This window comes from Myotis daubentonii, chromosome 3, assembly GCF_963259705.1.
Source record: "Myotis daubentonii chromosome 3, mMyoDau2.1, whole genome shotgun sequence".
Classification (NCBI taxonomy): domain Eukaryota; kingdom Metazoa; phylum Chordata; class Mammalia; order Chiroptera; family Vespertilionidae; genus Myotis; species Myotis daubentonii.
The window spans coordinates 33,143,833-33,158,447 of record NC_081842.1 but is presented as its reverse complement, the minus strand read 5'-3'; the positions used below and the strand labels follow the sequence as shown (position 1 = coordinate 33,158,447).

The 14,615-nt window shown below is 39.0% G+C and overlaps 1 protein-coding gene across 8 annotated transcripts in view; it reads right to left on the bottom strand.

Moving 5' to 3' along the window:
* Positions 1-14,615, bottom strand: part of FNDC3B (fibronectin type III domain containing 3B) — a 340,205-nt gene that overhangs the window by 132,145 nt on the left and 193,445 nt on the right. For all 8 annotated transcript variants that reach the window (XM_059687039.1, XM_059687047.1, XM_059687040.1 and 5 more), the window contains 2 exons: positions 8,953-9,193; positions 3,513-3,803 (listed from right to left, as the gene is read on the bottom strand). In XM_059687039.1, the coding sequence (XP_059543022.1) occupies positions 3,513-3,803; positions 8,953-9,193 (532 nt within the window). The remainder of the gene's footprint in view (positions 1-3,512; positions 3,804-8,952; positions 9,194-14,615) is intronic.

Below are 14,615 nucleotides of genomic sequence, written 5' to 3'. Positions count from 1 at the left end.
GTAAAAAGTTTGGCCTCCTCTGGAAATGTGGACATCTTAACCCATGTAGAATTCAGAAAATACCATAACATGGTTAAGTGTATATCCTATTCTTGTGTAAACCACATATGAATGGAAACAGATCAATCACTCCAGTATTAACTGCAGTTTAATATTAATCAGATGGTGTCATACACTTGAGAATTATGTAAAAGACTTGTTTCCTGGGTATAGTAGTCAGCTGAAATAAATGCAAGCACAAAGATGGTCTGGGATAGAATGTTCCCAATTATAAGAAAGCAGAAAAAGTCTTTGGGGATTACTATGGCCAACACTACATTCTGAAACATGAGCAACATAATGGCCTACATAAGAGGTGATTTGTTTACCTTCTCCATCTGATATGTTTCCCTCTTTGCTTTGACAACCAGGAGGCTCAGAACCTCCTACATGGCCTACATAAGCAATTCTATAGGATTCTTTTATGTACAAACTTACTGTCTTCATCTTATTTGTCCTCAGTTTCCTCAGATATTTATTTAATGGACTGCTTTTTAGAGCAGTTTTAGGTTCACAGTAAAATTGAGCAGAAGGTATAGAGTGTGCCCATCCATATATGCACTGTCTCCACATTCATAGAGCCTGTCCCACCTATCAATATCTCACACACAGTGGTACACACTTGTTACAACTGATGAACCTACATTGATACATCACCATCACCCAAAGTCCATAGTTCACATTAGGGTATATGGAGCTCTTGGTGTTATACATTATATGGGTTTTGACAAATGTATAATGACACGCATTCACCATTATAGTACACAGAGTCCTTTTGCTGCCCTAAAAATCCTCAGTGCTCCACCTTGTCATTCTTCCTTTCTTCCTAACTCCTAGAAACTATGAATCTGTTTACTGTTTCCATAGTTTTTTAAAATATTATTCTCAATTGTAGTTGATATACAGTATTATATTAGTTTCTGGTGTATAAAATAGTGATTAGACATTTATATAACTTATTAAATAATCACCCCAGTAAGTCTAGTACCCATCTAACACCATACATGGTAATTACAAATATTATTGACTGTATTCCCTATGCTGTACTTTACATGCCTGTGACTGTTTTTATTGATATAGAAGCAACCAAAGTATCCATTCATAGATGAATGGATAAAGAAGATTTGATACATATACAGAATGGAATATTATTCAGCCCTTCGAAAGAATGAAACCTTGCCATTTGAATGGACCTAGAGGATATTATGCTAAGTGAAATAAGCCAGACAGAGAAAAACAAATACCGTATTTCACTTACTATATGTGGAATCTAAAAAACTGTCTTCATAATTTTGCATATCATATAGTTGGAATCATACAGTACAGAGACTTCTCAATTTGGCTTCTTTTACTTAGTAATATGCATTTAAGGTGCCTCCATGTCTTTTCATGGCTTGACAGTTCATTTCTTTTTAGCGCTAAGTAATACTCCGTTGTCTGGATGTACCACACCTTACTTATCCATTCACTTACTAAAGGACATCTTGGTGCTTCCAAGTTTTAGCAATTATGAATAAAGTTGCTATAAACATTTGTGTGCAGATTTTTGTCAGGACATACGTTTTCAATGCATTTGGGTAATTGGATACTTATTTTTTATCCAACATGTAAACCTCACAGGTCCTTAATGAAATAAGCCTCTATATGTATCTATGTCATCTTCCTTAAATCTCTTTTGGTGTAAGACAGAACAAAAGTTATTATAGAATAAATCAACTAATCAAGGTAGATCAAACCTCATAAGCTCTCTGAAGATAGCTTATACATTCTTTCTTTCCTGTGGACTGAAATTCTCCTTAGGAAAACATTTCTAATTTTTTGTGTATGAATTTTAGTCTATGTCTAAGGTAATAAAATAATTTCAAACTTAGAAATGACAGTATTATTTCATGAAAAATTATTCTATATGGCAAATATAGGGCTTTGCCTTAAGATCTATTTAAAGGCCTCTTGAACCTTGGGTCTCTTTTATATACTTATTTGTGTTTTGTTTAATAAATATAATAATTTGTAATACCTTAATCAATACAAAATTAAAAATAAATAAATAAATATAAGAAATTTTGGGGGGAAATGCTTAATAATAATTATAAGAATAATTCATAAAACTTGGAGAATTAAAAATAAAGCCAAAATTAAAAGAACCTATAATACCTTTCACGCAGAGAAATGACTGTTCACAGTTCACTGTTATCTTACTATTCCTCTTATTTATGCTACAATTCACTCATACAATCAATATGGGGGCCAATGTTGATGCCAACGTCTGGTTTTACCGTTTTCCTCTGCTCTGACAGTCCAGTCTTCCTTACACAATCAAACATACATAACCTCCATCTTTTTCATTCACACACAGATTCTCACATACACCATCTTGTTTCTCCCTGATTATGGTCCAATAAAGAAAGGGCATATTTAATGAGTATAATAATCAGTTCTTATCCAGTCTTTTACAGTTATTCATGCCTTTGTTTAAATCTGTAAACTCACCTAGCTTATCAAAATGTTACCTTCTTGCCCCAGACAGGAGGCTCAGTTGGTTGGAGCATCATCCCATACACCAAAAAGATTGTAGGTTCAAATCCGGATCAGGGCACATACCTAAGGATGCGGTTTCAATCCCTGGTCAGGGAGCATATGGGAGGCAGTGGATCGATGTTTCTCTCTCACATCGATGTTCCTCTATTTCTTTCTTTCTCTCTCACCCTCTCTCTCTCAAATCAATAAACATGTCCTTGGGTGAGGATTTAAAAAAAGTTACCTCCTTCAAAAAGCCTGTTTTTAACTCCTGTGGCATCAAAATAGGTTTTCTCTAAATCTTACCCAAAAACTGAATTTAAAACATATATAAGTTCTTTCCCAAATTAACTGATCTATACCTACAAGATTAATCTGCAAAAAAACATAGGCCCTTTTGAGTGGATGTCTCTCTACAATATGTGGTGACCCTGATTCTTGCATCTCATTCTTAGTCTGTGAATAGTTCATTCAGGATGCCAAAGGTAGCGTTACACAATAACTCATACCTGAAACTAAACAGAAATATATTCCTCTTACACAATGATAGATTTCAGTACAGCACAGAATTACACCTGGTTTTATGATGTATAATTATTTTGAGATTTAAACTATCCCTCTGTCTTAGAAATATTGTTTTACTTTGGATCTCTTCCACATCTATCTACTTAGAGTGACACAAATGAAAAAGGCTAATGTAAAGACACTTTCAGATACTTGTTACTGAGATTAAGTAGTACTTGGCACATATAACCAAAAAATAGTATTTTCCCATGAAGTGTTAATAAAAGAGAGATGATGCTATATTGTCCTAAAATAAGATCAGAAGTCTACCCAAAAATTCCTAGTAGAAAGACCAACCACCATAATATAATGTGCTTATGTAAAATATGTTTCTTTTAGGATGACCCCATCTCAGTAATTCTCTCCTCGGGGCAAACATTTCTGCACATTACCTTGCAAGTCTGAATCATTCGACTTTGGACTGCTTCTTGCTCGGCGCTCCGTTTTCTTAATTCCCGGCCCACCACCACTGCCACCACCTCCACCTCCACTGCCTCCACTGCTGTGGCCTTTCCCATAGCCATTGTACACGGTTGTGCAATTGCTTTTGTAGATAGAAGAGGGTGGGCTGTTGAGGCGATTCTGGCGGTCGATTTGGCGGTCTTTCAGTTTTTTGTGTGGAGGCTTGATGTACTGGTCTTCCCGGGTAATGTAACTTGACATTCCATAGAGTGGTATAATTTCTAAAATGGATGATTATGACAAATAACAGCTCAGTCTATGTTTTAGTAATAAATTATTAAATGGTTAAATAACCTGACTGTTAACAAGCTTTTTTAATATTACTAAATACAGTATTAAAATACTTTTAAGAAAATAATATACATGTTATACATGCTTATAATAGTCCCATTTGTTTCTGATCAATCAAAGATTAATTAATCTTTACAAAAGTATTTTTATTGATTTCAGAAAGGAAGGGAGAGGGAGAGAGAGATAGTAACATCAGTGATGAGAGAGAATCATTGATCAGCTGCCTCCTGCATGCCCCACACTGGGGACTGAGCCTTCAAACCAGGCATGTGCCCTGACCGGGAATCAAACCATGACCTCCTGGTTCATAGGTTGATGTTCAACCACTGAGCCACACCAGTTGGGCTAGGAATAATTAATCTTTAATTACTACACTGTGTGTTCAGACATGTTCCAGACACTTTTATACTAAAGAAGACAAAATTAGTGTCCAACAAAAAAAAAGCTCCTATTCTGATTGAATTTATAAATTTGATTTTGCCTGTCAAAATATTTTTTCAGCTGTTGCAATATATAAAAAGTTAGAAAAAATAAAATACCCCCTAAATGTGTACTTAGAATCAAGATACTTAAAAATATAGTTACCTTTGTAGACAGAATAGCTTTCCATTGGAAAGTATACAGCACCCAGAATAAAAGGAGTAATTTGTGGCTTCTAAAATAGCCAAAATTTGAATAAAACCTACTAAAATGATGAGATGAGAAATTTCTATTAAAAAGAGTCAAAGCTCACAGAATCAGGGACAATATTCAAGAAGATATTGCAAGGGTGAACATAAGCCATCCCTTCAACTTGGTGTCAAATAGAATATGTTTGGTTGTGGTCTCAAACTCCTATGTGGAAGTAATCAGGAGGCAAGACAAACTGACTAGTAGAATGTTAAGCTGGCTTAACTATGCATATTTTTAAGTGGCTCTAAAGAAAATGGGAGCCTGCAAAATAATCTCATGATCAGAGCAGAAGGGGGATATATTAAATTTAAATAAATTAAAAGCAATATTCAGATATTATTTAAAATGCAAAACACAGTATAGATTGGGTCCTTATATATGTTTACTAGAGGCCCGGTGCACAAAAATTTGTGCACTCGGGGGGAATGGGGGGTCCCTCAGCCCAGCCTGTGCCCTCTTGCAGTCTGGGACCCCTCGGGAGATAACGACCTGCTGGCTTAGGCCTGCTCCCGGGTGGCAGAGGGCAGGCCCAATCCCTAGGTGCAGCCCCTGGTCAGGCTCAGAGCAGGGCCGATTGGGGAGTTGGGGCACCGCCCATGTCATGCACAGAGCAGGGCAGATTGGGAGGTTGTGATGCCATCCTCAGTCACGCTCAGGGTAGGGCCGATTGGGGGGTTGGGGTACCGCCCCCTGTCACACTCAAGGCAGGGTCGATGGGGAGGTTGCGGCGCCACCCCCTGTCATGCACAGAGCAGGGCCAATCAGGGGGTTGGGGCGCTGCCCCCGTCAGGCACAGAGCAGGGCCCATCAGGGGGTTGAGGAGCTCCCCCTGTCACACACAGAGCAGGGCCCATGGAGGGGGGTTGGGGAGCTCCCCCCTGTCACTTACAGAGTAGGGCCGATAGGGGAGTTGGGGCACCGCCCCCTGTCACACACAGAGCAGGGCGGATCAGGGGGTGGGGGTGCTGCACCGTGTCACACTCAGGGCAGGGCTGATGGGGAGGTTATGGCTCTACCCCGTCACACACAGAGCAGGGCCCGTGGGGGGCAGTTGGGGTGTCGCCCTCTATCACCCACAGAGCAGGGCCGATCAGGGGGTTGGGGCGACGCCACTGTCTCACTCAGGGCAGGGCCGATGGGGAGGTTATGGCTCTACCCTGTCACACACAGAGCAGGGCCCGTGGGGGGTGGGGGGGTTGGGGCGCCGCACCCTGTCACATAGAGCCGCAGGGCGATCAGGGGGTTGGGGAGCTCCCCCTTATCAGGCACAGAGCAGGGCTGATCAGAGGGTTGGGGCGCCTTCCCCTGTCACGAACAGAGCAAGACCGATAGGGAAGTTGTGGCCCCACCCCCTGTCACACACAGAGCCGCAGGGCCAATCAAGGGGTTTGGGCGCTGCCCCCTGTCACGCTGATCCCGGTGCTGGGAGGCATATTACCCTTTTACTATGTAGGATAGAGGCCGGGTGCACATGTGGGGGCCGGCTGGTTTGCCCTGAAGGGTGTCCTGGATCAGGGTGGGGGTCCCCACTGGGGTCCCTGGCCAGCCTGGGTGAGGGGATGATGGCTGTTTGCAGCTGGTCACACACCCTTCAGGGTGGGGGGTCCCCGCTGGGGTGCCTGGCCAGTCTGGGTGAGGGGCTGAGGGCTGTTTTCAGGCTGGGGGGTGACGGAAGCTCCCAACCGCTCCTTTTTTTCTTTTCTTTTTTTTATTCTGGGCCAGCTTTAGTTCTGAGGCTCCAGCTCTTAGGCCTCCGCTCCTGGAAGTAGGTATCTGGTTTGTTTCGGTTCTATAATCGAAACTCTGTATCAACTCCAGCTCTGAGATCCCGGGCTCGCTGAAAGCAGGTTTCTGGGGTTTTGTTTAGCTTCTATATTTGTTACAATGTTTCTTAAACTGCAGGCTCAGAGGCCGGCAAGGCAGGCGGGGAACGTTGGAGTCCTCCGTCACTGAAGCAAGCAAGCCTCATGTTAGTTTCAAGCTGCCTGGCTGCCGGCCGCCATCTTGGCTGGCAGTTAATTTGCATATCTCGCTGGTTTGCCAATGGCAAGGGTAGCGGTCGTACGCCAATTACCATGTTTCTCTTTTATTAGACAGGATATGAAAAAAGGGCCCTACATGCAAGACCTAACCCAATCCTGTTCCAGGCATACCAGGACTGTATGGCCACCCTAGTTAACAACTGATGTTTCCACTTTTCACTTTCTTTCTCTTCACAAAACTTAAGGAAGACCTTTAAAAAGCAAACATTCATGCCCTGGCCCATGTTTCTCAATAGTTAAGAGCATAGGCCTGTGCACCACAGGTTAGAAGGTTTGATTCCCAGTCAAGTGTATGTACCTGGGTTTCAGGTTTGATGTGTCTCTCTCAGTTCTCTCTCTCTCTCTCTCTCTCTCTCTCTCTCCCTCTCTCTCTCTCCTGTTTTTCCCCAACTTTTTCTGAAAATCAGTGAAAAAAATCTTTGCGTGAGGATTAGAAGGAAAAAATAAATAAAGCAAATATTCATAAGATAACCTGTTTTTACCAGAGAATGTAAAAAAACAAATACAACACTATTAAAAAAGCAAATGCCCAAATAAATTATGTTCAAATATACAAAAAGGATAATAAATATTTTAAATATCACAATGCTTTAACTTGGGCACTAATATATTAATCTTTTAAAATATGTCAAACAATTTTTAAGCTCTTATAGTTTGGGAAATTAAATGTTTAAATTTCTTTTAGGTATAAATATTGAGAACTAAGATAAGAATATATTCATATGGATTTTTTTTATTAATGCAAAGGGATTTTGTTTTACTGTTTTCTTTAATTTAAAATCAATAAAGGCACTGTTATTTGCACATTCTTACTCTGTGCTAGTTTAATGAAATTAAACCAAAATACCCTATGAAATTAACACACAATATTTATATTGCTTAATTCTAATGATTTAAATTCTGTTGTCTAAAATTGCAAAGTACATTATTTACAACATAATAACTATGTGGCCTCCTACTAACAGACTACTCTTCATCAAGCTATGGGTCCATAGCCAAGGCTTTTCACAGTGTCATTGAGCTCAGACCTAACCAGAAAACTCGACAAACACTCAAATACTTAATGTATAGTGTGTCAAAGCACTGAATAGTTTAAGAAACTGAATCTTTTTCAGTTTTTATCCAAATATTTTCATGGAATATGCCCACTCATCTGATATTTTGGGGTGCTCTGTCACTACTGATAGGAAGTTATTGACACCTCTATGAAATTAAAGTGTTAATTTCATCTTTCGCTATCATCTCTCCATACACTGTCATGGTAGCACCTGATTCTTCTGAATTATACTAAATTTACTTCTAACTACTAAAAAAAAAAAAAAAAAAATTACCAAACTAATTCTATCCCTAAGTTATAACAGAAGGTTTCCCTTGAAATACCTATCTCAAATTTTTCTTTTGTTAATAAAAAAAAAGTTACAATGTGAGATGAACATACAGGAGAAAATATATATTTATAACTGATAAGAGAAAATGAGGTAGTAATTTGCTCCAAAACTCTATAGTGTAACAGGTATTTCTCATAAAATTTATCTGAACCAACATAATAAATGTTTGAAGTAATGAAATGCTTATATTTATATTCTGACTCAAGAATATCACTTTGCAAACGTTAAAGTCTAATTTTTACCCTCATTTAATCTGGATTCTTAGTGTACACTCTGATAGAAAAGAGCTTTAGACTAAACTAATACCAAGGCTAAAATTAAAAAGACATAATGTTGGTATCTCTGAGACTCCTTTTCATTTCAAGGTAAGTTTCTGCCTAACAACCAGTGAAACTGTGGCTGTGCTAATGGCTATTCTGAAACTAAAACAGGGTTCAGGAGGACCCCATCAACAGCGAGGAGATTCTGAGTTCTGCCAATGTTGCAACACAGAGCATCCAGGAAACTCAAAGGTTACTGAGACCTCACAGTCTTCTCTCATTGGAAATGGGACACAAAACACTTATGAACTTCCCTGCTATTACTAGATTATATAGATGTCTAGGAGCTAATGTGCTGCGGTGGCCCAAGTCACTCGCACATAAAAATATGTTAACAGGGCACCGGAACGTCTGACACATCACTGCCTCTTTTCTAAAATAGCAACTGGCTATCCCAGTCCCTGTTCTTTGTGGGGTGGGATAGTGAGGCAGAATTTAGAAAATGTAAAGAAAGAAAGAGCTGCAACCCATAAAGTAATTTTTGCAAAACAATTCAGGACAAAGGAAGCTAGGAATTTCCCATGCGTTTATACATCAGATAGTCCCTCTTCTACCATACTTATTATGGAAGAAACAAAGGCCTCACTGGCTCTCTTAAGCTACTTACGTGTTGCAATCAGTTTCAACAGCTGTCAGGGCCAGCAATAACCTACTCACCTTGCTCATATAATGTAGGGGGAAGATGATGCTGAGGAAAGAACTGAGGCGGCATATCTCCAGGTCCGGTAACAGGTGGGTAGTAAGCCGTGTGGGAGTTTTGCATATAATGTGGGTGGTGAGCCAAGTAGGGGGGTAGGTGATGGGTTGGAGACATGGCTGAGGGGTAGCTTGGGGGGTAACACTCAGGAGACTGGGGTGTGACCACCACCCGGCGGACTCCAGTATTGTCTTCAATCACCTAAAGAAAACAGCAAAAAGAGTGTAGTATGTATCGTTAGCTAATATCTTGTGAACATACACAATAGTTAGTACTTCCCCCTTAATTTTAATTTTCTGCCCTCCATAGGAGGAAAAATTAGTACCCATTAAATTTTGGTTCTATAATCCAACCAGTTAAGTGAGTTTTAGAAGTAATAACATTTAACCATTACAATTTATGAAATTTTCATCAACCACCTCATTCTGATTACAGAAGATTTTTTGGAATGATCAAGAGCTTGATGATCAATCTTGTTTGTCTCATAAACAAGACTTCATCCAAAACAAGTGAATTTAATATGTGCTTAAGTTAATTTTAGAAATGACTTTAAATATAACTACCAGGTCAGTGATTTTTCCAGAAAGAAGAGACTTTCTGGGGTATATAGTATGCTTTACAGGGCTGAGCTTTCTGAGAACACTTGAACCCATTCCTACTTTAGCATGCACAGTTCCATCACCATAGAGGCTTTAGTGGGAAAAAAGGAAACATAATTTCAGAAACCATAACAGTGCCAAAAGGTCATTTAATCTGGGACCAAGGGTGTAAATGAAATGAGGGGATTCCAACCAATGAAAACCCGGACTAATCCCAAATCAAATCGGACACCTCTGCTTATATCCTGGTGAGGTAATGAGTGTTATGAAGGAAGACACAACGAGGCAGGACCTGCTATGAGGAGAGTGAGTGCCAATCAACATTAGATCCATGCTTTCTCCAAATGCTTTTAAATTTACACAAGGAAGGTAATTAACTAAAGCCGAACTATACCAATATTTATTGCCTCTGTGGCCAACTTCATGCTACCTGCTCTAAGAGCAAACAATTTTGTTGAGACACAAGATAAGAAACAACTAACATAACAGATACCATAATCAAAAGGGAAAAACCTGTGTAATACAGAAAAGAGCATTGAATGACAGAACCAGAAGGGCTTCACTAGCCTCAAAGAACTGATAGGACTGGGCGAGCTGGACAATGGCCCATCAGACAAGGCAGTGGAAGGAGGCAATGAGGGCTTAAGAGTAAACTTGGAAGCCAAGACTAGGCTGCCAAAGAGACCAGCTGGTCTAATGAAGTACTTAAGACATTCAGGGACTCACAAAGCAAGCAGTGCTATTTTTTATTTTTAAAAAAGACCCCAACACTGAAAATTAAACTTGTAATTGAAATACATATCTCATTACACCTCAGGAGGCTGATTATAGGTAAAATAAAATGACTTAATGGTAATCCAAAGCATTCTGATAAAATTTATACTAAGTTTTGTTTTAAAAAAATACTGCCGAATTTAAAATGGCAAGTTTATCCATTTTAGTCTATACTTTAGTGTACAAGATAGGTTTAGTTTGAATTAATAGTAATTAATCTTTATATTAAGAAAACAAAAATCTTTATGTTTATTAATGAATCAATTACCATAACAGTATCAGAATTAACTACTATGTTAAAAGTTCCTTAACAAAGCAATATTATTAACTCCTTTAAATTAAGATTCCGAGTCATATTCCTACTATAGCTCAAAACATATGTATTCGTTAATAAATGTAACTTTTCTGGACTTTGGCAAGCTAATCACATTAACCTCATTTATGAATGCGTGACTGCCAATTTATAGGTGGATGTGAAATCATGCTTAAACCATGATATTGGAAATTCGAATGCATGTGCTAATAACTATCATCAAAGCACATCTTCTATGAATAGTTTTAGTAGCACACCTTGTATAACTTAGTATAAATATGGATTTTTCTAACCATCTAATATAAACATGCATCATTCTATAGTGTCTTCTGTTTCCCCACTCTGCCTGGCTATTAAGAGAAAAGGAATATTCCAGATAGTCCTCTTTCATGGAGCAATCCTGTGGTAGACACTGGGAGGTCCACAGAAGCAAAGTAGTTGTTTTCTAGACACAATCTTCATTATTTCAGGCTCTGCAAAATGTCAATGGGTAAAATGGTCACACGGACGTGAGAAATGTAGTAAAACAAGAACAGGGTTCTCACTAAATATGAAGAACAACTCTGAGTTTATAAACAAAGGCAGTTATAATGAAAAGAAATTATTTTAATCATTTTATCATATGATTTTTGGCATTAAAGTATTTTTTAAAAAAGTTGAGTAGCCCTAGCTGGTTTGCTCAGTGGATACAGCATCGGCCTGTGGACTGAGGTTCCAGGTTCGATTCCAGCCAAGGGCACACGCCTGGGTTTCGGGCTTGATCCCCAGTAGGGAGCATTTAGGAGGCAGCCGATCAATGATTCTCTCTCATCACTGATGTTTCTGATCCTCCCTCTCCTTTCCTCTCTAAAATCAATAAAAATAAATCAATAAAAATAAAAAGTTGGGTAAATAGCACCAACAGAGTTAAAAATATTAATTAAGGGAAAGGAATAAAAATAAAAGATAAAGAGCTGAAACATCTTTTTATTTTAATATTTTGTAAGAATAAGTATTTCCACTACTTAAAAATATTAATAGGTCTAAAGTATAAATTATCTTTCGCCAAAAAAAGGTTTCCAGTTAGGAAACGAAGTCCTTTTCTTAAACTACAAATTGCCTACATATATGAAAATGGTTTCACAGCCCCATTTTTAATTATTTTAAGTTATTCTGTGGTATTTGTGAAAGACATCTATTTACTAGTACATGTATAATCCAACACTTACACCCTTACTAATCAAGGCCAACTTTATCACTAAAAATATTTTTAAGAAAATGAAATATTAATTCTGAAATAATCAGAAACAAAACCCCAAAATATATGCTAATTATTTTGCTTATTGTTCTTCCATAATACAAATTACAACATATTTAATTACCAAATTCAATTCTGATCTATGTCTAAGAAAATTATGCCTATGTTCCCCAAAGAATAAAGAAGTCTGAGGAACAATAATAATGCACAAAATAATACTCAACTCAAGAAATAGTGGCAATAGCATTCTTTGTTATTTTTTTAAAAAAGGTTCATAAAGAAATATATCACTGTAGCAGAATTTAGAAATCAGAATGAGTTCAGTCCAAAAATCTTCAGACAATAAAATGTGCCTTCAGTCTTTTCAAATAACCATGGAAAAGACAGACTCATTTCCTCTTGGGATGAATGAAATTGTGACAATGTCCAGAGGCAGACAAATCACCTGCATTCAATTCAACAACTGTTTCCTGACACATACTATGAGCTAAACACTGGATATTCAAGTGAGGGGGAAAAATAGGTCTTAAACAGTAATATTTATTTATATAGCCTAAGAATAATATAAAGAGAAAAATTAGACTAAGTCTTAAGTGTTGTTCAGAAATCAAAACAAAGTACTGTCTTTTCTGAAATTAAAAACAAAGTATTCTTCATCTAGACCAGTGGTTGGCAAACCGCAGCTCGCGAGCCACATGCGGCTCTTTGGCCCCTTGAATGTGGCTCTTCCACAAAATACCAAGTTCTGCGCATGGCCCACAAAGTTTCAATTGCACTGTACGTGCGCACCCGCACGTGGTATTTTGTGGAAGAGCCACACTCAAGGGGCCAAAGAGCTGCATGTGGCTCGCGAACCGCAGTTTGCTGACCACTGACTAGACTAGACTATTTTCCTAGCTCTGTGACTCAACAGAATGACCACTCACATATCTTCTCCAGAGCACAGACCCTTGGAAAAGATCACTGTGCTAGGTTCTCAGGATACCACCTGTTATGGGCTGAATTATGTCCTCCCTTCCCCAAACTAATTTATGTATTGAAATCCCAACTCTCTGTGCCTCAGCATGTGACTATATTTGGAAATAGGGCCTTTAAAGTAATGCAATTTTGATAAAATGAGGTCATATGGGTGGGGCTTAATCCAATATGACGTCCGTAAAAGATGTGTAAATTAGGCTAGAGATACACAGGAAGAAGACTGTGTAAAGATGCCAAAGAAAGATGACCATATACAAGCCAAGAAGAGAGATCTTAGAAGAAACCAAACTTGTAGTCTCCAGAATTATGAGGAAATAATTTCTGTTGTTTAAGCCACCCAGTCTGTGGGCACCTCATTATGGTAGCACTACAAACTAATACACCTCCTATCAGGGCCTCCCAACTGTCCTCTAAAGTCCTACCACCAGCCTTGTTTGCTTAAAAACACCCTCTACAAGAAGTAATGCATTTATCCACCATGAACAAATGCCCAGCCACCTGCCTCCGGCTAAGGAAGAAAGTCCGCCTGATGGAAGCTAGTTTGCTCCTTTATCACGTCTTTGGATTCTGCTCCAGAAGTATTTACTGAGAAACTTCTATGTGCCTAGTCTTCCTGCTACACAGAGCCCTAGACACAGGATGAGAGGCTAGAGAATAAGGCACAAAGAGTTAAACGTTGATCTTATTTGCATGGGTGTTTTTAGACGTATAATCAAGAGAACCATTAAAACAAAATGGAAAAACTTGGAAGCAACAGCAAGAGGGGGCATCATGGAGAGACAGGTAAGGAAGAAACTCACAGCCAGTGCCTACTGTCTGCCAGCTGTTGGACATGGGTTACTAATTGGTCTCCTGGAGAATTAGATATTAGCAACCCTGTTGGACAGGAAGGCGACCAAGGAACAACATGGTTAAAATGTACTAGTTCAGCGGCAGAACCAGAGTTTCTTTCTGGTCTGTACTCTAAAGCTTTTATTATGTGGAGAATTATACACAAGATAGGTATGCTAAGAAATAAATATGTAAACAATGAACTGTGAGAAATAGGATAGCTGGGTTATTAAGAGATGTGAAGGATTCAATATTTACTAAATGCCTGCCGCTCTGCTTTAATACCATCTACTGAAAAAAGGCAACATATTAACATGTGCTAAAGTCCAGTGACTGATACATAACAGAAAAATCTTACCTAGTAATTACTCCTATTAATATTAGTACTTCATTAATTCCTCCCAGCAATCCTGGGAGGAATACACAGCTATCCCCAGTTGGGAGGTTAGAGGAATAAAGTCCAGGGAAGTTAAGCTAACTCACCCAAGGTCAGAGAGCTACCAGGGGATAAAGAGGACGATTTTGAGTCCAAGAATTAAAATGTATCTCTTAACAACACTTAGAGTCTGAGTGTCTTTTCTCATAACTGACAGAGGAGGAAGCTAGTCCTCCTTACTGAACTGAAATGCTCCACAGGAATTTTAATAAACTCCTCAGTTCCTAAAGCTCTGTCTTCTACTTCTGGGCTGCAAATGACAAGAATCAAAAAAAGAGCTTGAAAGGCAGGACGCAACAGAAAAATTTGAAAGGCTGCCCCAGAGGGCCAGAGATGAGCCAGGAGGAGGCAGAGCAGACTGGGGACACACATGCCTCTGTATGCAAGGCCTGGCAGCCGGCTGGCAGAGGGGCCAAAGAACACTGAGGGAGCCACCTGCACACTGAAAACGGGGA